General features: G+C 39.0%; 1 protein-coding gene across 3 annotated transcripts in view; it reads left to right on the top strand.

The window, feature by feature from the left end:
• The window catches only part of LOC132381142 (TBC1 domain family member 22B-like), a 346,281-nt gene that overhangs the window by 143,166 nt on the left and 177,488 nt on the right, over positions 1-25,627 (top strand). For all 3 annotated transcript variants that reach the window (XM_059950412.1, XM_059950414.1, XM_059950413.1), the window contains 2 exons: positions 4,459-4,587; positions 5,677-5,742. In XM_059950412.1, coding sequence (XP_059806395.1) covers positions 4,459-4,587; positions 5,677-5,742 — 195 coding nt within the window. The remainder of the gene's footprint in view (positions 1-4,458; positions 4,588-5,676; positions 5,743-25,627) is intronic.

Genomic DNA, 25,627 nt, shown 5'->3' on the forward strand with positions numbered 1-25,627 from the left:
TTTTCCTTAAAAAGAGCAGGAAATTAATGCTGTGTGCAGGGCTTGTTTGCTGTCTGAGTTTTCTGGGGCATTTTTGAGGGACCTTTCTACTGATGTTGGAAGCTTTGCCATTCCTTGAGCATCTGTTGGAGGTCAGGATATCTTCAAGTAGAAAGAAATGCTATCTGCACCTGTTTCTGGTAAATGGAAAGCAGTGAGCTCAGTACAGTCAGATTTATAAGTGCATAATTAGATTATATCAAAGGGGAAGAAACATAATTTAGACATTATATGCTGGATTCTGTAAAGGTTAGCGTGCAGTTTGAGTTGGTATTAGGAAAGGCAAACACAATGTTCAGCATTCATTTTGAGAGAACTGGAATAAAAAGGCAAGGGCATAATATTGAGTCACTGGTTAGTTTTGCTACAATATCATAGGAATGATGTGCTGACTTTAGACGTGTCCAGAGGAGGTTTACAAGAATGATTCCAGGAATGGAAAGGTTAAAATATGAGGAACAATTGCTGGCTCTGGACCAGTACTTGCTGGAGTTTAGAAGAATGGGGTGGGGGGGGGGGGGGTGGAGGGGAAACTCATTGAAACTTACCAAGTATTGAAAGACCTGTATATAATGGATGTGGAATGGATATTTCTAATAGTGGGAGAGTCTAGGACCAGAGGGCACAGCCTCAATAGAAAGATATCTCTTTAGATTAGAGAGGAGGGGGAGTTTCTTTAGCCTGAGGGTAGTGAATCTTCACATCTCATTGCTATAAAATGCTGAGGAGGCTAAGTCATTGGGTATATTTAAAATGGAGATTATTAAATTCTTGATAGTAAGGATATCAAAGTTTATGGGGAGAAGGCAGGAGTATGAGGTTGAGAGGGAAAATAAATCAGCTAAAATTGAAGGGTGATGAATACTTGATGGGCTGAATGGTCTAATTCTGATCTTGTGTCTTATGATTTAAAGTATATGTCTATTCCCAACCATTAACAGCATAACTTCTTAAGGTACTCTGAGTGAACATTTTTATTGGTAATTTTTTTGTTGTTGACATGAATGCAAGTGTGTGTAAATGCTTCTCAATAATATCACAGGCTGCCTGTCCAGTTAATCTTTATTTATACAGATTGTTTATTTTCAGGATTGACCCTTGATGAATAGTGAAGGAATATTATTGAGATGAACTGATGAAGTTTCATTATATGGGGAAATTATGGCTTAATCAGTCATTGTAATCTAAACCATGTATCATTTTGAATAGTTGGTCAATAAAAGTAATTTGGGAAAAAAAACTGATGTATGTTGAGCTTCATTATTGCCCAACTTTTCTTTAAAAATAAGGGATATTGAATACCAACATTTATAATTTAAAAATAGAACTTCATAAAGAGAATTGTGCTAGCAATATAGAATGCAATCTTACTGTCAATTTTGGATTAATGCAAATTGACCTTGTGATATCAGCAAGCAATTTCCTTATGAAGTAATTATGAAATCCGAAGGCACAACCTATATCACCTGTTTTTACCTGGGAAATGTTTTCAAAAGGATCTTTTTCACTTCCACTCCCTCCCCAGCTATAATGGTTCAGAAACATACAGTTGTGCCACCTGTGAAGGAAAGTTAGGAATCAGTTGCAGGAAACTAGAGTTTGAGAAATGGGAAGAGCAAAGTGAATGCCTGAGACTTCATGTGAAGAAAGGTGGTGGTGCTTTTTTTGAGTGAGAGTGGCAGAGGTGTAAACAGAAGATGAATAATGAGAAGACCAAGGAAAGAAATAAAGTGTGTTAAAGTTATGGAATACTTAATGCAACTGGAATTCTGAAATTAAAGAGAATATAGGAAATTCCCACAGGTCAAGCACATTTAACTAGTTGCATTTTAGTCTGATACAGCAATTCAAATGTGCTGGAACATTAAAAACTTGCAGACTGTAGTGGAGAGGCACGTCTCTCCCCTCAATCAGTAGTATCTATAGAAGGTATGACCTCGCCTCAAGAAAACAACATTGTGGCGCAGACCATATTAGGTCTGTGGCGGATGTGATCTTATTGACTCTTCATGTGGCTTTGGATCACCTGGACAATACTAATACTTATGTCAGGCTAATGTTTATTGACTACTACCCAGCTTTTAACATGATCATTCCTACTGTTCTGATCAAAAAGCTTCAAAACCTGGGCCTCTGTACCTCTCTCAGCAGCTGGATCCTCAACTCACTCACCGGAAGAGCACAGTCAGTGCAGATGAGAAATAACAACAACATCTCACTAACAGGCATACCTCGAGGATGTGTGCCTAGCCCATTGCTCTACTCTCTTTCCACCCATGTCTGTGTGGCTAGGCACAGCTCAAATGCCATCTGTAAAGTTGCTGATGACACAAATATTGTTGGCAGAATTTCAGATGGTGAAGAGAAGGTGCACAGACGTGAGATAGATTGGCTGTTGTTAGCTGTTGTCACAACAACCACCTTGTACTCAACCTTAGTAAGACCAAAGAACTGATTGATTCTAGGACTTCAGAAAGGGTAAAACGAGGGAACACACACCAGTACTCATCAAGGGATCACAAGTTGAAAGGGTGAGCAGTTTCAAGTTCCTGGGTGTCAGCATTTCTGAGGATCTATCTTGGGCCCAACATCTCAATGCAGTTGCAAAGAAGCAGCTACATTTACTTTGGAGTTTGAGGAGATTTGATATGTCACCAACAAAACTCATAAATTTCTACAAATGTACCAGGGAGAACATTCTAACTGGCTGCATTACTGTCTGATGTGGGGGGAAGCGGGTGTGGGAGGGCACTGCACAGGATTGTAATAACCTGCAGAAGACTCATAGGCACTAGACTCACCAACATCTAGTACATCTTCAAGAAGTGATGTCTCAATAAGGCGGCATCTACCATTAACGGATCCCCATCACCCAGAATATTCCCTGTTCTCATTACTGCCATCAGGGAAGAGGTACAGGAGCTTGAAGGCACATACTCGCCCATTCAGGAACAGCTTCTTCCCCTCAGTCATCAGATTTCTGAATGGACATTGAACTCATGAATACTACTTCACTACTTTTTTTTCCATGTTTTTGCACTAATTATTTAACTTTTTAAAAATATATACTTTAGTTTTTATTATATATTCCAATTTACAGCTGCTGCATAACAACAAATTTCACAACATACTCCAGTGATATTAAACCAGAGCTGATGAGGATCAGTAAAGATCCTCACCATCCAGGTTATGCATTCTTTTTGTAGCTACCATTGGGCAGGAGGTAGAGAAGCCTGAAGTCATACATTACTCGGTTCAGGAACAACTACTACACTTCAACTATTTGGTTCATAAATCCACTAGCAAAACCCTAATCATTACAGTTCAGCATCGCTATGACCATTTTGCACTAAAAACATCTTAATTTTTTATACAACACATACAAAATGCTGGTGGTACGCATCAGGCCAAGCAGCATCTATAGGGAGAAGCACTGTCGACATTTCGGGCCAAGACCCTTCGTCAGGACTAACTGAACGGAAAGATAGTAAGTAGTGGGGAGATCGACGTGAGTTCAGTGAAACCCTCTCTTGCTGCCCCCCATCTATAGTTTCTTCGGCCCCTCAACTTTTCGATCATATTTTGACCCAGACCCACTATTACAGCCATAGCCCCCCACTACTTTCAAATCTCTTACTATCTTTCCTTTCAGTTAGTCCTGACGAAGGGTCTTGGCCAGAAACGTCGACAGTGCTTCCCCTATAGATGCTGCCTGGCCTGCTGTGTTCCACCGGCATTTTGTGTACGTTGTTTGAATTTCCAGCATCTGCAGATTTCCTCGTGTTTCATTTTTTATATTCTAGTTGTATTTCTCTGCAAGAGAAAAAATGTATAATTTATTTTTCTTGAAAATGCTGCTTATATGATGCTATGTACCTGTGATCCTTCTGCAGGATTTTCAGTGCACCACAGCAAACACATATTTGTACATGTAACAGTAAAACAGTAAAATTTTGGCTTTGACTTTGAGCGAGAGATGTGTAACAAGTTGATGACCTTTAACCTTATCCAGCCAAGTTCTTTGGAAACTAGGAAGGCTGGTTTACTGATATTGTTAAATTCCTTGTTGGCTGTAAAGGACAGTTCGGTGGGAGATCTGATACAACTTGATATGGTCCAAGCAAGTCTGTTGAAGGATAGATAAAAAAATTGGAAATAGAATGACAATGAACCAAAGACTTGTAGAAAACTATAATGGCTTGTATGTTTATTTACCAGGTTTATTTCTTTGTGATGGAAGGTAATACAAATTCCTTTAGACTGGATGCTAGATTATTTCTTTGAATTTCATTTTTCTGCTTTTCCTTAAAAGACTGGTAAGCATAGTCTGGGAAAAGCAATGTGACTGCAGTATTTTCCTTTTATCTTCATCAATAATTCCAATTTTTGTTTTTAATGCCGATGCTTTTTTTTTGATAGGGATATCTACCTGCAAATATGGAAAGAAGGGAAATCACTTTGCAGCGAAAGCGGGAAGAATATTTTGGGTTTATTGAACAATATTATGATTCCAGAAATGAAGAACATCACCAAGATACCTATCGGCAGGTACTGACTGCTGGCAAGCTACTTCGTGTTGTACAAATGCAAAGGATTTTATGAAAATATCTAACTGAACTAGATGTATTCAATAAAGAAAAAAATATTTAAGTATAATATGTCAGTGTGCAGTTATCTAATGCTTATCAGAAACCTAAAGCAAAATTGAAGAGATGTCACTGCTGTTGTATAGGCATACGTGCCTGCAGTTTGTAAGATAACAAACTGTTCTGAAATTAGTGATTAGGTTAATATATTTTTGCAGTTTTGGGTCATGGATAGATATTGAACAGTACTGTCGTGACATACATCTTTTCTTCTAACTGAAAGGGCAGTTAAAGTCCTTTCTTCAACTCTTCTTGTGAAAGAAGCGTCATTTAGTATGTCAGCACTGATGACTGCTTCTTAGTATCAGTCTGCCTAGTGTGTGAAGATATTGGAGAAGGAATTGAGCGTGGAGCTTGCACACAGATGTGAAATCTCTAACATTGAATTATGCCTTTAATGAGAGTTATTTTAGTAAGGAATATGTTCCTTGTCTTTGAGGGACCTACCTTCAATCTGTTTGTAATTTAATAAAATAATTTATTATAATTTAATAAATTATTTTTAAAGTAATACCGTCAGGGGACTTCCCTGGATATTTACAAATTATTTATCACACCTTAATTTTGTTTGTTAAATCAACAACTATAAGAAGTAATTTGAGCTTTAAAATATGTCAAATTGCACAGATTAACCAGACTTGATGATTTTACTTTGTATCTCCTTAAGAATTAAATTCTGATATTTAACTAAATGAATAAAAGAGATTAAAGTGACAGCTGATGAATTGCCATATTAATTTAGTCATTCAATAATTTCAGTTATGATAATTTTGAACCTTTATATAATGGTTCACATTAATGTTCATCAATTCCACTGAGCTGGTTCTCTTAATACCATGTGACTTTTAAGTAAACACATTTAAAATCTAAGCAGATAAGGAAAAGAAAAGCAATTAAGGATTCAACTTAACGACATTCTTTCAAAATGAAATGCAACAAATAATAATCTTTCTTGCTGTGATAGCATCTAATTTTACCTTTCTGTTTACAGATTCACATTGACATTCCTCGAACTAATCCTCTCATTCCTCTCTTTCAACAACCTTCTGTTCAAGAGGTGAGAATGCCAAATATACAATTTACAATTAATGTTACTTGTTATAGGATTAAAATTAACCCCCAGAAGTGGTTTGAGGTCAGTTGTTCAGAAGACTTCTTTTAAAAACTATAGCCTCATTATATTTAATGTATAGAGTACTTGCCTTAAATAATGTAAAATAAAGAAATTCTGTACTTTGGTGGGGAAACTATCATATGTTGGAATCTTGTGGCAATTCCTTGTGGATCAGTTTGTTAGAAAAAGCTGAGTGTACCTGTGCCATCACATACTGGCTTTGCACTTGAATGTCAATTTACCATGGAAACTAGAGAACATTAGAATACAGGTCCACTCTGTATTGCTTCACCTCCTTTGGAACTCGCACAAAACAAAAATTGGGACAGAAAATATGGTAAATTCTCATCTAATCAGTTATCATCTGTGAAGGTAGAAATAAAACAAATTTCACAGGGTAGTGATCTTGCATGAGAGCTCTCACGAACACTGATTAATCTAAGACATCAAGTCTGTTTCTGTCTTCATAGATACTGCCTGACCTGGTAAGTATTTGTAGCATTCTTTGGTTATACTTTTTATTCAGATTTTCTTATGTCAGACTTAGAGCTGGAAAAGGGGCCTTGTATGGAGTGTGAGGATAGACTTACAAACTTCTCAATTGTTCTCAAATATTATCACATTGTCAAGCACAACTTCCCTAATCTAATAAAGATGCATGCAATTTTGTTTCTCTTTTTTAAAACAGTTAAGCTACCATTTCCTGTTTTTAATTCCCAAAGTATTATTCTAGATTGCAAAGGCTGTATGATATTCTGATGCACCAGCCAATATTTGATAATCTTTCCATTATTGCTGTTGTCTTGAGTATATTATTTCCTTAGGCAAGTACTGCTTTTCTTTTCAAGGTGGTCATCATCACACCACTTTTTGAAGGTGCTTCACTGATGCTATTTTTTTCAGTCTTTTTTTAAAGTAACATATTTTACCTCAGATCTTTACAACTGTAAAAATAAAAGTTAAGAGGTGGTCATTTATTCCTTATACAAGCACGAAATATAATTGAAAAAAAACTCCCAGGTACAGCAACTTGAAAGGATCCTAAATTTCATGGAAGGAATTATAACTGTCTTACTTTTCAGTCCCCAAAGTGTCTTCCAGGGAAGCATCTGAATTTTTTGAAAGCAGTATTCATGTGGTATTGCTTCACTCATATAGAGTTCAGCTTTGAGTAAAGGTAAATATATTTTAAAAAAACAGAGTTCTTAATATTGATCACAAATCAGAATTTGTATTGATAATTTGCTAAAAAATCACTGTGAAATGCCAGTCACGTACTTGATTAATTTTTGATGTTGGTAGGGTATTCTGCGCTCGTAGCATGAGAACATGTCTGCTCTTAAGTCTCCTCGATTATTCCTCAATCCAGGATTTTTTAAGCTTTCATACAGAATCTAACATTTATTGTACAGAGAATGGCAACATAACACTGTCCATCAAACAACTTTATGAGCTCTTCTCAGCCTTCTTTAAAGATGCCTGGGAAATTGTATTAGCTGCTGCCACAAGCCTAGGAAATACATTGCAATTTGTACTGATTTATTTTCCATACATACAATTATCCTTGGATATTTGGGAGAAGATTTGGTTTTCATTGTGGGATTACTTATGTGCAGAAAATGTGGTTTTGCTATAATATTTTACAATGATATTCAATGAGCCAAGAAAGAAAAAAAAAAGTAAATTGCTGTGCTGCTCTCAGATCCTATTGGCAAAGAGACAGCTTTAGAATCAGGAATATATGAGTGATGATGGCATTAATGAGGGGAGAATATAATCTCTGGATATAAACGTAAACATGCATTTGCACAAACATAGGTAAGAGATGAATATAAATAGACTAACTGTAACTAGATATAATCTAAAAATTGCAGATATTGAAACTCTGCAATAAAGTGGTAAAATGCTGGAACTCTGAATATCAGGATGCATGTGTTGAAAGAGTTAAGTTTCAGATCAGTGACTATTGTTAGGATTGAGTAAAAAACGTTCTTAGTTCTAAGTTTAACAAAGAGAATATTTCTGACGGGGCAGGGCCAAGCTTGCCTTAGGTCAAACTGTTGAGGTTATCTAGCTGTAGGATAATGAGAGCAATTACAGAGAGAGGCATTACAAACAAAGAATCTTGAAAGTTGTGCATTTAAGAAATGCCATATTGGTCACATTTTGCCAGTGAGATGGACAACAAAAGCATTGAGCTAGTTTTGCAGATTGATCCATGGTGGAGCTGCCCAGTTCTTAAACAGAAAATATGAGTTAGTGGAATTCAATATCATTCCTTAGTCTGTGATATCCTCAGATTGAAGATGAAGTTCCTCAACTTACATTTGGCCTTTTTATAACAGTGAAGGAGGCCAAAGGTAGACTGGACACAAAATAGAGAATTAACTCAGCAAGCAAGTGGAAGTTTGTGGTTTTCTGTGAGAACTGAAGATGAGCACTTTACCAAGTGGTCACCCAAAGTAAAGGAATCCAGGTTGTGTGAACTGAAAATTGTACAGTTGTTTGGAGGAAGTGCAAGCTGTTTAGGATCCCGGAATGTGGAAAGGAAATAGGTGCAATGATACATTTCCTGTAGTTGCTCAGGAAAGTGCCATGAGAAGGGCAGTGGCAATGGAATACAGGGAATGGTTGCTTTGGAATATTAAGGGGGGGGGTGGGGGTCAAGATGTCAGTGGATTGTCAGAGCAGGTAGTAGAAATTGTAAGGAATAATTTATTGAATGTAGTCTCTAATGGGGTAGAAATTGAAAACCAGAAGAACCTTGCTTAGTTTAAATTGTGATCAGAGTTCCACAGAACAGCTTCATTTACCATCAAAGGGCCTTTTAACAGTGGTAGATAGGAAACCATGATCTGGGAGAAGAAAGCACCTTGAAGGCACCAGATATGATAGAGGTAGAGGAACTTCAAGAATGGAAAAGTGGTTCTTGCAGGAGGCAAGATGGATAGAATTGTATAATCAAGGTAGTTGAAGGAGCCGAAATGCTTTCTGGTATACGGTGCGTTTGTCTCTTGCCACTTCCCTGTGATGGAACTGGAAAGATCCAAAAAGGGAAAGGAAGATGATAATGTTAGACCATCTCAAAAGTTAGAAGGTGGAAATTTGTAACAGAAGTGGCATTTTGAAGGTCTGTTTAAAGCTGTCTAAATGTTCTCACATAGAATCCTGCATCTAGGTGACAACATACTCATGATCCAGACTAGTCTTTCATATTTTATCCTGCTATATGCTGACTAATTCCAAGTTCAGTATTCTGTGAATATAATATTGGTTTCTCCAAATTGTTTTAAAAATCTGATATTGATAAGATTATATCATATAATCAAATTATATAATCTGTGCTACCTTGAACTAAAAATCATTTTGTAATGACTGTTGTGGCATTTACTTGGAAATTAGAAGTAGAAAGGATCTGTCCCAATCTCCTCAAAATGCTTTAAATTCAAATTACCAAAACGTTGATATCTTCCTAGTACAAAAGGAGGTAAATGATAGAATACATTTCTCTTATTTTGAGCAAGAAAAATATGCCCACCACAGGGTAACTATAATTGCACTTAAAACATAGGATAATATATTGTTGAGAAGGAATTTTGTAGGCTTGAATTAATTTAATTAATGTACACCAAGCATGGTCAGAATTGTTTCAGTAATATTGGAAGTCTTAAATTATGTAAAATTATTGTATTTCACTTGTCAAAATGTCATACAAAATAAAAATTGTTATGTCTTGAAGAGTAATTTATCTAGATCTACTCAGCAAGGTTATAGGGAAGGAAATAATTACATTTAATTAATATCCATTTAAAATGAAATAAATGGAATGATCATACAGATACAAGGAAATCTGCAGATGCTGGAAATTCAAACAACAACAACAACAACACACAAAATGCTGGTGTGTTGTTCTTATCATACAGATATTTCAGTTTGTGGCATGATGTATTTGCCTCTCAGGCTGAAGAGAATATGAAGACTTTTAATTAATAATTTTGAAAATAGTCATGCAAAATTTAAAAAAGTTGTAGGAAAGTACAAAAGGTTAACTAAAATTAAGGTTTAGAATCAACTATTTCCCAGCTAATTTCAGCCTGACCAGATTCATACATTTTTACCTTTGTTTTTTATGTTTTTCATATATAGCCATTTCGCAACCTTCTGGTGCTAATTTTGCCCACATTAAATTGCAATAGCAGAGAAATTGGCAACATTTGGCTGGTTTGTCGAACTATATGATTGTTTTCAAAATTTAACAGAACTGGAAAGCTGGGAAGCAAATGCAATTACCGTAAATTACAGACTATAAGCCGCTACTTTTTTCCCACGCTTTGAACACTGCGGCAACACTGCGGCCTATACTACGGTGCGGCTAATGCATGTTTTTTTTTCATGCTGCCAAAAACATTTTGCCTCGTAACAGTAGACCAATAAAATTGATGAGTAGTTCACAGAGGTCCAATGAAATTGTATGATAAATCAAGCGCACTTTCACAATTAAATTATTGTAAATCAGTCATTTGTACTCACCCTCATCAACATGGAAAACACTCGAAGAAAAGCATATGATGCAGCTTTTAAGTTAAAGGCGATCAATCTGGTGGTTGAAGAAGGAAATTGAGCTGCTGCACATAATCTTGGCATAAATGAATCGATGGTGAGATGGTGGAGACGCCAGCGTGAAGAACTGAGTCAATGCAAAAAGACGACAAAAGCTTTCAGAGGTAATCATAGCAGATGGCCCGAACTTGAAAACTGTCTTGAAGACTGGGTTAACACACAGAGAGCAGGAGCAGGCGGCCGCGGTGTTTCCACCGTGCAGATCAGACTGAAGGCTAAAGCAATCGCCACCAAATGAAAATCGAAGATTTTAGAGGTGGGCCATCGTGGTGTTTTAGATTTATGAGACGATAAGGCCTGTCCGTCAGGGTACGCACGACTCTGTGTCAGCAGCTCCCTCCCGACCACCCATGAGGAAAAACTTGCTAACTTCCGCACATTCACTCAAACAAAGATAGCGGAGAATTCCATCGGGCCAGATGATATCATAAATATGGATGAAGTACCTTTGATGTTTGACCTGCCTCTCACTCGGACTGTTAGTAAAAAAGGTGACTCGTCCATCACACTGAAAACAAGTGGCCATGAGAGAACGCATTTTACTTGTGTTCTGAGCTGCACAGCATCCGGACTAAAGCTTCCACCGATGGTGATTTTTAAGCGGCTGACAATGCCAAAGGAAAAATTCCCAAAAGAAATCATGGTGAAAGTCAATAAGAAAGGTTGGATGATGGAGAGTCTAATGAAGGATTGGCTGAGAGAGAGCTACGCCAAGCGACCAGGGGGATTTTTTCACAGAAAAAAAGCATTGCTCGTTACGGACAGCATGAGGGCCCATATAACACATTCAGTGAAAGCTACCATCAAGAGTACAAACTCAATTCCAGCGGTGATTCCTGGGGGCACCACGAAGTATTTGCAGCCACCGGACATCAGCGTGAACCGGGCATTTAAAGTGGCGCTGCGCGTTGATTGGGAGGCTTGGATGACGAGCGGCGAGAAATCCTTTACCAAAACAGGCCGCATGCGAAGAGCATCTTTAACTCAAGTCTGCCAGTGGATCCTAAATGTGTGGAGCTATATCACAACATCCACCATCACCAACGGGTTTCGAAAGGCTGGACTGCTGCGTGATGAAGAGGACCGCATGCGCTCAAGTGAGAGACTGAAGTGAGTGACGAGATCCTGAGGTTGTTCAATTCGGACACTGAAGGACTTTGATGGTTTTAGTGCGCAGCAGGAAGATGAAGAAGGCGATCAATAACTTTTCCTGGTAGGCTGCAGTATATATACTTTTTTTTACCAGATATTGGAATGTTGTTCGTGCACTGTTCAGTAAAAAAGTATACGCAACGTAATTTGTGTGTTACAGATACGTATGTATACTTAAAAGTAGCTGTGTTACAGGCACTGTTCGAAAAAAAGCATTTGCAGTACGTATTTGTTTATGTTACCATACGGATTTAATTAAAAGTTAAAAAATCCTCACGTGTAATATCTTTCTGTGTAAATATCTCATATTACAACGTGGGACACCTGCGGCGTAAAATCCGGTGCGGCCTGTACAAGTACAAAATTGATTTTCTTTCTAAAATTAGAGCGTGCGGCTTTTAATCAGGTGCGCTCTGTAGTCCGGAATTTACGGTAATAAGAGACATGAAATGGCATTCAATTTTAGTATTCATCAGAGGGGCAATTGTTTTTAGCAGGCAGCTGTAATAAGTTCAGCAGTTAAAATAGGCTGTTTTTTAAATTTAATTTGTACTTTTACAACTCATTTAAATTTGATTTTTGCTTCTTTTCTGTATTCCCACTCTTTTACAAAGCTATTCATATCTAGAAATCATCTTTGAATGGCCTGTTTTTGGTCATGGACCTTTTTTAGCTCTGGAAGCAATGTGATGCTATGTGATCTTCAGGGAGGAGGTATGCATTATGCAGCTGGCTGGTATAGTTAGTTTTTTTACTTGAACTGCTGCACACATCCTGACATACAATCTCTTTCACCTGCATTTGGGAGATTCAAGTGTATGGTGGATGTGGAACGTAATAAGTTCTTGATGTGAAATAACAGTTCTTGACATTTCAGTTTTAAAATAAAGCTTCAGCTCCTAATCTTCATTGACAGTAATCAAGATTAAATTGCTTGGTAATAACAAATATCAGATAGGCATAGCCTCTGTCCTGCTAGGCCCAGGATGAATAGTTTACATGCATAAATGTTAAATTGTTAAATTGATCTTTTCGTTACAATCTTAAATGTTCAACAGTTACATATTTAGTGTGTTGATTAAGTGACTCAGCTGCAAAACCAAGCGGTAAACTTTATCTACTATTATGTTTGTGCAGCTTAGAGTAGTGCTTGTCACATTATGTAATACTTCACAGGTAAAATGTTTGTGGCATTATCCTAATAGGCTAAATTGATCACCATCTGTCAAGGCCAGCACATTTTTGCATTAATGGGGACTGAATGTAATAAATGACACTTATCAAGAATGATGTGTTAAAATTAAAAAAATGCTGATACTGGACAGCATAGTAGTTTTTGTAACGGTAATTTATTTAATGTTTGTTCAATTATTTATCAAGTATGTTAAGTATTTTTAATATTGAAGCTAACAATGACCAGAAAGTGAACAAATTAACTGACTAATTTCTAATATTCCTTGGTGGTCTTTTATTTCATGAGAAGAATTTCTGCATCCTGTATCCTTTCAAGGAGTGTGGTCGAAATCCTAATCTCCCAAGTAGGCTGCGACTGAATGGCTGATTTTTCAGAGCAAAGGAAGTTTTTTACTACTTGGGTAAAAGAGAGGCGAGACTGTGCAAGCGCGTGACATCAGCCAGTAGAGTGCAAAATATTTAAAAAGAAGACCACCATATCCAGCAGGCAGCATCGGATGGGCAGTGGAGTGAGAGGGAGACAGAGTGATGGGGCTTTGGCTCAGTGGGCTTAGGTAGTAACAGGACGAGGTGGGTTTACCTGTGTTAATTGCAGAAAAGAGGTAGTATGTGTGCGAGGCCAGTTTTCTGTGCTCGGTGTCAGATGTGGGGGGTGGGGGAGGATCCTGGAGTCTCCCAGCCTCCCGGACGGACATATCTGCACCTGGTGTGTCAAGCTGCAGCTCCTGAGGGACCGAGTTAGAGAACTGGAGATGCAGCTCAATGACCTTCGTCTGGTCAGGAAGAGCGAGGAGGTGATGGAGAGGAGTTATAGGCAGGTGTTCACACCGGGGCCACGCGAGACAGACAGGTGGGTCACTGTTAGGAGGGGAAACAAGAAGAGTCAGGTACCAGAGAGTACCACTGTGGCTGTACCCCTTGACAATGAGTGCTCCTGTTTGAGTACTGTTGGTGGGGGGGGGAACAACCTACCTGGAGGAAGCGGCAGTGGCTGTGCCTCTGGCACAGAGTCTGGCCCTGTGGCTCAGAAGAGTAGGGAATGGAAGAGGAAGGCAACTGTGATAGGAGACTTTATAGTTAGAGGGTCAGACAAGCAATGGAAAGAAACTCGGATGGTAGTTTGACTCCCAGGTGCCAGGGTCTGGGATGTTTCGGATCGCATCCAAGATATCCTGCGTTGGGAGAGAGAACAGGCAGAGATCGTGGTACATATTGGTACCAATGTCACAGGTAGAAAAAGGGAAGAGGTCCTGAAAAAAGACTACAGGGAGTTAGGAAGGAAGTTGAGAAGCAGGACCACAAAGGTATTAATCTTGGGATTTATTGCCTGTGCCATGCACCAGTGAGAATAGGAATAGGAGAAGCGAAAGAGGATAAGACATGAAAGAATAGGACCTATCAAGAGTGACGGTGGGAAAGTGTGTATGGAACTGGAGGAAGTAGTGGAGGTACTTAATAAATACTTTACTTCAGTATTCACTATGGAACAGGATCTTAGTGATTGTAGTGATGACTTGTAGCAGGCTGAAAAGCTTGAGCATGTAGATATTAAAAAAAGATGTGCTGGAGCCTTTGGAAAGCATCAAGTTGGATAAGTCGCTGGGACCGGATGAGATGTACCCCAGGCTACTGTGGGAGGCAAGCGAGGAGATCGCTGAGCCTCTGGCGGTGATCTTTGCATTATCAATGAGGGAGAGGTTCCGGAGGATTGGGGGGTTGCAGATGTTGTTCCCTTATTCAAGAAAGGGAGTAGAGGTAGACCAGGAAATTATAGACCAGTGAGTCTTACCTCAGTGTTTGTTAAGTTGATGAAGAAGATCCTGAGAGGTAGGATTTATGAACATTTGGAGAGGTATAATATGATTAGGAATAGTCAGCCTGGCTTTGTCAAGGGCAAGTCATGCCTTATGAGCCTGATTGAATATTTTGAGGATGTGACTAAACACATTGGTGAGGGAAGAGCAGTAGATGTAGTGCACATGGATTTCAGCAAGGCATTTGATAAGGTACCTCACGCAAGGCTTATTGGGAAAGTAAAGAGGCATGTGATCCAAGGGGACATTGCTTTGTGCATCCAGAACTGGCTTGCTCACAGAAGGCAAGGAGTGGTTGTAGACAAGTCATATTCTGCATGGAGGTCAGTCACCAGTGGAGTGCCTCAGGGATCTGTTCTGGGACCCTTACTCTTTGCGACTTTTATAAATGATCTGGATGAGGAAGTGGAGAGATGGGTTAGTAAGTTTGCTGATGACACAAAGGTTGGAGGTGTTGTGGATAGTGTGGAGGGCTGTCAGAGGTTACAGCAGGACATTGATAGGATGAAAAACTGGGCTGAGAAGTGGCAGATGAAGTTCAACCCAGGTAAGTCATTTAAAGTAAAATTGGATAGGTATATGGACAGGAAAGGAATGGAGGGTTATGGGCTGAGTGCAGGTCGGTGGAACTAGGTGAGAGTAAGCATTCGGCACGGACTGGAAGGGCTGAGATGGCCTGTTTCCATGCTGTAGTTGCTATATGGTTATAAGTGTGAAGTGGACACGAGGACACAGGTTTAAGGTGCTGGGGAGTAGGTACAGAGGAGATGTCAGGGGTAAGCTTTTTACTTGGAGAGTGGTGAGTGCGTGGAATGGACTACCAGCAATGGTGGTGGAGGCGGATACGATAGGGTCTTTTAAAAGACTTTTAGATAGGTACATGGAGCTTAGTAAAATAGAGGGCTATAGGCAAGCCTAGTAATTTCTAAGGTAGGGACATGTTCAACATTACTTTGTGGGCCGAAGGGCCTGTATTGAGCTGTAGGTTTTCTATGTTTCTAAACCCATCAACCATCCCCTCGCTCAGGGGAATAAGTTCCTCATAGTTACTCTAAATTAAACTCGTACACCTCAGTTATATTTCCCCCTCAGCCTTGTGTTCCAACGAAAACATTGTGAAATAATCTAATTTTTTGCATCGTAAATTTTTTCTATTCCTTGCAATATCCCCATTACTATGCTTCCTCACTTAGAGATAATGGATTACCCATTTAAGCTGGAGATTGAATTTTAATTTAATTCTAGAGGTACAGTATAGTGCAGGACTTTGTGACCCAAAGAATCCACCGTGCTTAATTGCATCCACGTGATCAATTAACCCACTCACTCATCCATCTTTGGACCATGGGAGGAAACTGGAACAGCTAGAGGAAACACATGTAATCACGGGAAGAACATACAAACTCTTTACAGACAATGGCAGAATTGAACCCATTTTAATAGTGTTACACCGACTGCTACACTACCATTCTGCCACTAGAGCGTACAAGAATCATAAGTCTGAATCTTTCTCAAATGGCAGTGGAATAGAATCTGAATATTTTAAGGTAGAGTTAGCTCAGTAGTTGTTGAAATCATTGATTAGGTTTCACTTGGAATCTTGTGTGCAATTCTGGTTGCAATGCCATAGGAAGGATGAGATTAAATGAGATGGATGCAGAAAAGATTCACAGGAATGTTGCCTGGACCGGTGGGATTGAATTTTTTATTAATGTTTCTTAATTGTGCATATGATTTGTTTTTTATATGTTCTATCGCTGAGCAGCAGTGAACCATCTGATTGGCCTATCAGTTCTCTTTGGGAACTAGTTGACTTGATCAGCATTTCTGATCGGGCTATTGTTCACGATTGCGCTTAATAAATAAAAGTTTTTGGATAGGCTGGGACTTTTCCCAGGCGCTAAGGAAGCTCAAGGAGTAAACTTTTAGAATTTTTGTATAATCATTAGAGGCATAGATTGAGTAGATGGTCTTTTTTCCTCCAGCATAGAATTTAAAAGTAAAACTAGGTTTAAGATTGGAGGGGAAAGATTTAAAGGGGATCTGAGAGGAAAGTTTCTCACACAGATGGTGGGTACATGGAATGAGCAGTCAAAAGAGGTGATAGAAGCAGGTACATTAAAATGTTTAAAGATTTGAATAAGGATGGTTCAGAGGAATATGGACTAAATGCAGGCAAATCAGATTTGTGCAGAAAGGCATTTTGGTTTGCACAGACAATTGGGTGTAATGGCCTGTTTCTGTCCTGTATAACTCTAAGAAGTTCCTACTCCTTTGGTTCTATAATCTGTGTTTCAGTTTATAAAGGAAAAGATCCTCTGAACCTTTCAGGTCCCCATTAACCTACTTTGTTTCTCAGGATACACAGTATAGTTATACTATCATTGTAACAGTAGTAATCTTGCTCAATACAAGAGTAACCGCAGATCTGGTCATTTGGTGTATGCACTTTGTTGAGCCAATTGTGCAAAACTGTCACCTGAAGGATTATGATAGAATGCTTCTAAATGAGAATGCTACACCTATATGTTTGTGTACAACTCTTAATATCCTGCCCAATTTTGTTTATTTCTTTGCCCTTTTACACTTTCCAAACTGGATTACCTTACAATTTTTATAATTTCATTTGCATCTTTGTCCCAACTGAAGTCTATAAGCTTTCCTCCTCATTCTCATTATTTGACCAATATTTGTATCAAATACAAGCTACTTTATTGTGCTTCCTACATTTAGGCAAATAATCATTAATATATTTGCTAAGTATGAAGTACTGAAGCCTGTGGAACTTGACCAGTTCCAGACTGGCACTGGTGAACCACTGTGGCTTTCTACGAGCTATGTGCAAAGCCTATATACCTATTTTGAAGTACTCTTATTGCAACCTGCAGCATTTAATTTCCCTTTAAGTAACATACTTTGACCTGACTTAATGAACTACAGATTTCACGATCTTCTGAAGGACTCTGAGGACTTAACTCTTAAGCAAGCAGGTACGGCTTCATTAAGTAGATGAAGGTTCATCGCCATGGATGGAAGCGATTCAGGAGGGAGGGACTGCAAGCCCGACTGAACCACAGAGCAATGAGGCTCCTCTGCTCAGCATCTTGTTAGCAAATGTGTGGTCGCTGGGTAACAAAATTGAGGACCCAAGGTCGAGGGTGATTTTTTGTCGGGAAATGAGGATTTGTTGTGATCTGTGTTTTACCGAAACATGGTTTACTCAGAGTATGCCAGCTTCAGCGATCAGACCTGTAGCCTTCTCGATACACAGGATGGACTGAACTGCTGATTCAGAAAATTGTAGAGATGCAAAGGGACTTGGAGTCCTTGTGGAGGATACCCTAAAGATTAACTTCCTGGTTGAGTCGGTGGTGAAGAAGGTAAATGCAAAGTTGGCATTCATTTCTAGAGGTATAGAATATAAGAACAGGGATGTGATATTGAGGCTCTATAAAGCACTCATGAGACCATACTTGGAGTATTGTGTGCAGTTTTGGGCTCCTTATTTTAGAAAGGATATATACTGACATTGAAACATAGAAAACCTACAGCTCAACACAGGCCTTTCGGCCCACAAAGTTGTGCCAAACATGTCCCAACCTTAGAAATTACTAGGCTTACTCATAGCCCTCTATTTTTCTAAACTCCATGTACCTATCCAAAAGTCTCTTAAAAGACCCTATCATATCTGGTTAAAAGACCCTGTCGTTGGAGAGGGTTCAGAAAAGATTCACGAGAGTGATTCCAAGAATGAAAGGGTTACTGTATGAGGAATGTTCGCCAGCCCTTGGGCGATATTCCATAGAGTTCAGGAGGGGATCTCGTAGAAACATTCTGAATGTTAAAAGACCTGAACAGATTAGATACAGCAGTTATTTGCTATGGTAGGGGAGTCTTGGGCAAGAGGGCATGAATTCAGGATTGAAAGACATCCATTTAGAACAGAGATGCAGAGAAATTACTTTAGTCAGAGGGTGGTAAATCTGTGGAATTTGTTTCCACGAGCAGCTGTGGAGGCAGTCATTGGGTGCATTTAAGACAGAGATAGACAAGTTCTTGATTAGCTGGAGCATCAAAGGGTATGGGGTGAAAGCAGAAGAGGGGATGACTGGAAGAATTGGATCAGCCCATGATTGAACAGGGGAGCAGACTCAGCGGGCAGAATGGCCTACTTCTGCTCCTATATCTTATGATCTTAAAAGGCAGACGGTGGAGGTGTGTGTTTCATTATAAAATCTTTGTGTGCTCAGAGATGTGGCAATTTTTTTGTACTCCTGTTCCTCTGACCTGGAACACCTGATGTTCAAATACTGACTGATTTATCAGAGATTTCTCCTCCATGATCCTGACCACAGTTCACAGAACACCAGCGGCAGACTAGAATCAAGCACTTGAGATACTGCTTGATGTCTTCACCCAATGAGAACAGTCCATGCCAACGCAGTTCAAATCATAGTCAAGCGTTTCATCCTGGCTCGTTTGAAGAAATCCTTACCTAATTACCATTTGCATATAACCTGCAGCACTGGAGGTTCTAACAGATTAGACCATTTAGACCATTAGACCATATGATGAGTTATAACTCATCATAACTCAAGATGAGTTATGCCTACTATTCCATATTCAGAGAGTTTTTCGGTAAATCTGACCATTTGGCCACCCTTCTCATAGTAGCTTGAAGGCAGAAGCTAAAAAGCAAGGCTGCAAACATTAGAACATTAAATAATTTGTTTTAGGAGGCTGAGGAGCATCTAAGGATCTGCTTTGAGTCAGTGGTCTGAGCTGGTTTCAAGGACTTGTATGTGGATTTGAATGAATAGACCATGGTTGTCATGAACTTTAAAAACAGTCCTAGACGTGTTTGTCCCCACAAAATCAATCAGAATCTTCTCAGCCAGAAGCCTTTGTTGAACCATGAGATCAGCTTTCTGCTGAGAGCTAGATAAGATCAGAGGCATTCATGGCTGGCGATCAGGAAAGATACAGGAGGTTCAGGTGCAATCTTCAGAAAGCTATCTCACAAGCGAAGTGGCAATTCCGGACTAAACTCGAATCAATGAAGGATGCTCGACAGCTGTGGCAAGGATTAAATGCTATCACCACTTACAATGTTAAATCAAGCGACATAGGTGATAACAGGGCTTTGCTTTCAGATGAGCACAATGCCTTCTATCACAAACAACTGAAAATCTGCAGATGCTTGAAATCAATGTAATACGTACAAAATGCTGGGGGAACTCAGTAGGCCTGGCAGCATCTATGGAAAAGAATGAACAGTCACTGTTTCAGTTTGAGTCTTTTGACTGTCGAGACATGGAGGAACTATCATGAAACACCCTCTGATTACCCTGTGATTTCATTCTCTGAGGCTGATGCGAGAGTATCCTTCATAAGGATGAACGCACAGAAAGAATCTGGCCCAGATGGGGTACTTGGCCAAATACTAAAGACCTGTGTTGATCAACTGACTGAACTGTTCACTGACATCTTTAACCTCACGCTTTTGTCAGTCTGAGATACCGACCTGCTTCAAGCAGGCTTCAATTATACCAGTGCCCAAGAAGATAATGGTGACCTGCCTGAATGACTCTCATCCAGTGGCACTTGTATCCACAATGCTGAGAGGTTGATGATGAAACATATTGATTTGTGCCTGAGAAGTGACTTGGATCTCCTCCAATTTGCCTACTGGTCCACAGCAGATGCCATTTCACTGGCTCTTTGCTCAACCCCGGATCATCTGAACAGCAAAGATGCATATATCAGGATGCTCTTCATTGACTACACTCAGCATTCATTGCTATCTTCCCCTCAAAACTAATCAATATACTTATATACCTTGGCCTCAATACCTCCTTATGCAATTGGGTCCTCAGTTTCCTCACTTGCAGACCCCAGTTAGTTTGGTTTGACCAGAACATCTCTTCCACAATCTCCATCAGCACAGGTGCAGCATAGGGCTGTGTGCTTAGTTTCCTGCTCTACTCTCTTTACACTGATGATTGTGTGGCTAAGCACAACTCCAGTACCAAATTCAGTGTCCTGATGACACCACTGCCATAGGCCAATAAATCAATGGTGGTGTTGAATTAGCATATAGGAGGAAAATGGAAAATCTGGCTGAGTGGTGCCATATCAACAACCTCTCACTCAATACCAGTAAGACCAAGCAGGTGATTATTGTCTTTAGGAGGAGGAAAACAGATCCATGAGCCGGTCCTTACTGGGTGATCAGAGGTGAAGGGGGTCAGCAACTTTAAATTCCTCAGTGTTATTATTTCAGAGGACTTGTGCGTCCTGCACATAAGTGCAATTGCAAAGAAAGCTCAGTAATTCCTCTACTTACATAGAAGTTTGCAAAGATACGGCATGACATTCAAAACTTTGAGATACTTCTATCGATGTGTGTTGGAGAGTATGTTGACTGGTTGCATCACAGCCTGGTCTGGAAGTACCAATGTCTGGGAGTGGAAACCCCTACAAAAGGAGTGGATATAGCCCAGCCCATCAAAGGTAAAACCCTTGCCACTATTAAGCACATCTACACGGTTTTGTCGCAGGGAAGCAGCATCTATCATCAGGGAGAATGATTCCAGGAATGAAAGGGTTACTGTATGAGGAATGTCTGGCAGCTCTTGGGCTGTATTCCCCAGAGTACAGGAGAATGAGGGGAAATCTCACAGAAACATTCTGAATGTTAAAAAGCATGAACAAGTTAGACATAGCAAAGTTACTTCCCATGGTAGGGGATTCTAGGGCAAGAGAGCATGACTTCAGGATTGAAGGATGTCCTTTTAGAATTGAGATGCAGAGAAATTGCTTTAATCACAGGGTGGTAAATCTGTAGAATTTGTTGTCATGAGAAGCTGTGGAGGCCAAGTCATTGGGTGTATTTAAGGCAGAGATAGATAGGTTCTTGATTAGCCAGGGCATCAAAGGGTATGGGGTGAAAGCAGAAGAGGGGATGACTGCAAGAATTGGATCAGCTCATGACTGAATGGTGGGCGGACTCGATGGGCCGAATGATCTACTTCTGCTCCTGTATCTTATGGATCCCCACCACCCAGGCTAGGCTCTCTTCTCACTGCTGCCATCAGGAAAAAAAGTATAGGAGCCCCAGGATCCACACCACTAGGTTCAGGAACATTTATTAACACTCAACCGTCAGGCTCTTGAACCCAGGAAGATAACTTCACTCAACTTCACTTGCCCCATCCCTGAACCATTCCCAGAAGCTATAGACTCACTTTCAAGGAGTCATCTCATGTTCTTTATATTTATTTATTATTTTTTCTTTCTTTTCGTGTTTACACAGTTTGCTCTTTTTTGCACACTAGTTGTCTGCCCAGTTGGTGTAGTCTTTCATTGATTCCATTATGGTTGCTGGATTTATTGAGTATGCCCATAAAGAAAACAAATCTCAGGGTTGTATGTCATGTTATATATGAACTTTGATAATAAATTTACTTTGAACTTTGAACTGTGGAACCCCATTGATAACAGACCTGGCTCCAAAAGTGCTTCTCAAGCATTATTCTTTGCTTTTTTCTATAGATCTCATCTTTAACTTGACTTGCTGTCTCCCTTGGATCCTGTGGTCTTTGATCACTCTGCCATCTGCAACCTTTTCAAAACCCTTGATAAAATCCATGTAAATTCTATTATGTGCTGTTCTCTCATTGAATTCTTTGAAGTTGTAACATGGAAAATCAATCAGGTTCATCATCCTTGCCTTGACGTTAATTTGTACCTTTCTAGGTTTATTCTCTCCTTGATGCTTTTTCTAAATCTAGCTAATAAACTTGACACTCAACTACAAACAGCAATTTGCATTCCTCCTAACTGGAAGACATCCAAAGGTACTTGCAATTTGAGCTTTATTACTTTTCTATCTGTTCTCTCTTATGAATATTTTCTGGCATGCATTTCTGATTTCATTTTATGCCTTGCAGTTTTTTTTTCTGGAGAATCAGTTGCTACACTTCAGTTTAGCTGACTCTTATGTCATGTTGAGCTGTTTCTTGCTCCCTTCTCATATTCTGCAATTGCCACGGTTTTTCCCCGAGCTTGTTTCAGTTGACTTTAAGCCATATTTTACAATTTTATGATTTTTTTTGGTACCTGTTTTGCAAAGCAACATTCCAACTTGTAGTATCTGAGGCTTTTGTCATGGCTAATTAACATTTCACAATCTTAATAACTAGTGCTGTGTCAGGACAACGAGGTTCTTTCCCATAAACTTTAACAGCTCTGTAATAGCGAATGAAAGCTGAATCTTGGTGTGTCAAGTGATACAGCTAGATATCACTTAAGACATTATTTTACGAGAAAAAGCTAGGAAATAATTCAATAGAAAGTCACAGAATCTTCACTCTTTTGTATTCTGCTGTATCTTTAAGTCAGTTTAGCTAAAACCACAATAATTTTGCTTTCACAGCTGCACATTTCAGTTACGAATCGAGCAGGATCTAATCTTACTGATATTAATACAGACACCATCAACTGCATTTATATGGGTACTTTATCACAGTCAATGTTCCATGGCGCTCCACAAACTACGAGTAGTAATAGAAGAATTAAGGTTGCTGATGAAATGCATGAGAAAAAAGATTGGGTTATTAGACTTTTGAAGATGGCCAAGTTAGCAGTAATAAAGAAGAGCTGTTGAAAGAGAAAATTCTGGGGAGAGGAATCATGATGACTGAAAGCTCGGCTTCATTGGTGGAACACAGATGATGTGCATGCATTGCAACGATTCTTTTATCTTTTGGATTGATCCTCTTTACTGAAAAGAAACGTGAAAGGGATAAATCTGCACTGATATTCATGGTTGATTCAGTTTGCAGAATAAGTAACTTTAATATCCATGCTAGTAAGTATAATGCTGTTAGGTAAATATTGCAGCTATTAATTCAAACAATAACCAGTCCAGTCTTCAGTTCTTAAGGTGGATTGTAAATTGCAAGCAGTAAATTGAATTTAAAAGCAGATCTTTGCAAGTAATCTGTCTGGTCCACAGACTAAAAGATCTGGTTTGCGCAATGGTGACCATGAGATGTTTCCATATGTGTCAGCCAAATGTTAAGACAATGGCTTTTGTTCTGGCATCTTTCCCCTTCCTTTTCAGTCCTGAAGAAGGGTCTCTGCCCAAAACATTAACTGTTCATTCACTTCCATCGATGCTGCCTGACCTGTTTTCCTCCAGCATTTTGTGTACTGCGCTTGGCATCTCAAACACAGTCACAGGTACAGGCAATTAATAGTTTATGTACTCAGACAGCCCTGACAGCATTAATTTTGGGTGTCTGGCTCTCTGTATTCAGACGCTTTTGGTCTACATGTGTGAATTGTCGACCCAAAATATTGAAGTAAATAATGTCATTGTAACTATTGAAATTGTATTGAATCACCTGCTGTTCCCTTTGATCTTAAGGGTATAAAAATATGATATACTTTTGCATTTGTGAGCCTCCAGTTAGATTGTTTACAGAAGAATGTCTGCTTGTTGCGATGAATAAAGACGTCTACATCATCAGCTTCTGTGTCTCTCTAGGGACTTTGTGTGGGTCATATTCTGTATCTGGTTTTGGACACTTCTTTTGACCTTGCATAAAGCATTTCATTTGACTGAAGAATAGTTAAACTACAGTTTTTTCAAATGTGGAGCAATGGGTTAGATGTTATAGACAGTGCCAAAGCAACCTTGCACCTAAAAAAAAACCTTTCCACAAAGATTTATTCGAGCTGCACCACCCTGGCAACCCCCAACAAACCCAATTAATCCTATTCTAATCAAGAGACAATTTACAATGACTGATTTACCTACCTGGTATGTCTTTGAACTGTGGGAGGAAACTGCAAACCCTGGAGAAAACCCATGCATTTCTTGGGAAGGGCGTACAGAGCCTCCTTACAGAACAATGCTGGAATTGAACTCTGAACTCTGGAACACCCTGAGCTGAATAGCGTCATGCTGACTGCTACGCTACCATTTTCTGTGGCATGGTGTTTCCCCACATTTGTTACCATAAAGTAACAACAGCTAAGTCTTTGTGCTGACTTAAATTGAAAAGTCCCCATCATCAGCAAGGTAAAAATGGTAAAAACAAGGTAAAAATGGCCACAAATTTCAACAAAATGTCTAAATATTTCATAAACAATAAAAAAATCGTAATTGTACAACAATATCGTAAAAACAGCATATCTAAAACAAATTATTCATCGTTCAAAATTATTTTCAACATTGAGTCAGTGAGTCACAAATATATCAAAAAATTGGGAAGGAAGCAAAGAGGCCATAAATAGTAATTATGGCTTTACACCTAATTAAAGACTTATTTCTTGTTCAACTTTTTTCGGATGCTTTTGTGCATATCTGAAGCTCTCATCAATTCATTGATTGTATAAAGAAAACTGCAACAATGCAAATCGGAGGTGTAATGATACTGAACTTCCATGCTCAACATCATTTGCTGTCAAATTTCTTTGATAACAATTCATGCAAATAACTTTGCTATTAATCAGAAAGCCAATTCTGTGTTAATCATTTCAATTCTATAGATATTCGGAGAACTCAGATTCAGATATATACACGCCAGAGAGTGATAATAGTCAGTTAATGCTTAATTTATTTTTTCTTGAAGTTTCAATTTATTAGTTTGAATTTCATGTTAAATAAAGAAATAGGATTGATAATTCTATTAAGCAAGAGTGCCCTGGAAAGCCATCCAAGCACTGGAGACTTTTTCCTCATTGTAATACTAAAATTTTTCACTTTTTAGTTTCACTTGCTCTTGATGCATTTCTGGAAAGCTTAATAGCTAAATTGATTCATTTAATGGAAATACTCTTTGAGCTGGCAGATGCCATAATAGAATACATCACACGTTATTACCACCATTTCACAGGGAAGTCCTGATGACAGGCTGCATGATATTGCCTGTTTGAGTGCTTGTATGGAGGGAATTTCGTAACTGGTGCAATTGACTATATATTTAAAATTACCCATGGACCACTTTTATATGTAATAAATATTACTTCTAGATTGA

This window comes from Hypanus sabinus, chromosome 25 (assembly GCF_030144855.1).
Source record: "Hypanus sabinus isolate sHypSab1 chromosome 25, sHypSab1.hap1, whole genome shotgun sequence".
Classification (NCBI taxonomy): Eukaryota; Metazoa; Chordata; class Chondrichthyes; order Myliobatiformes; family Dasyatidae; genus Hypanus; species Hypanus sabinus.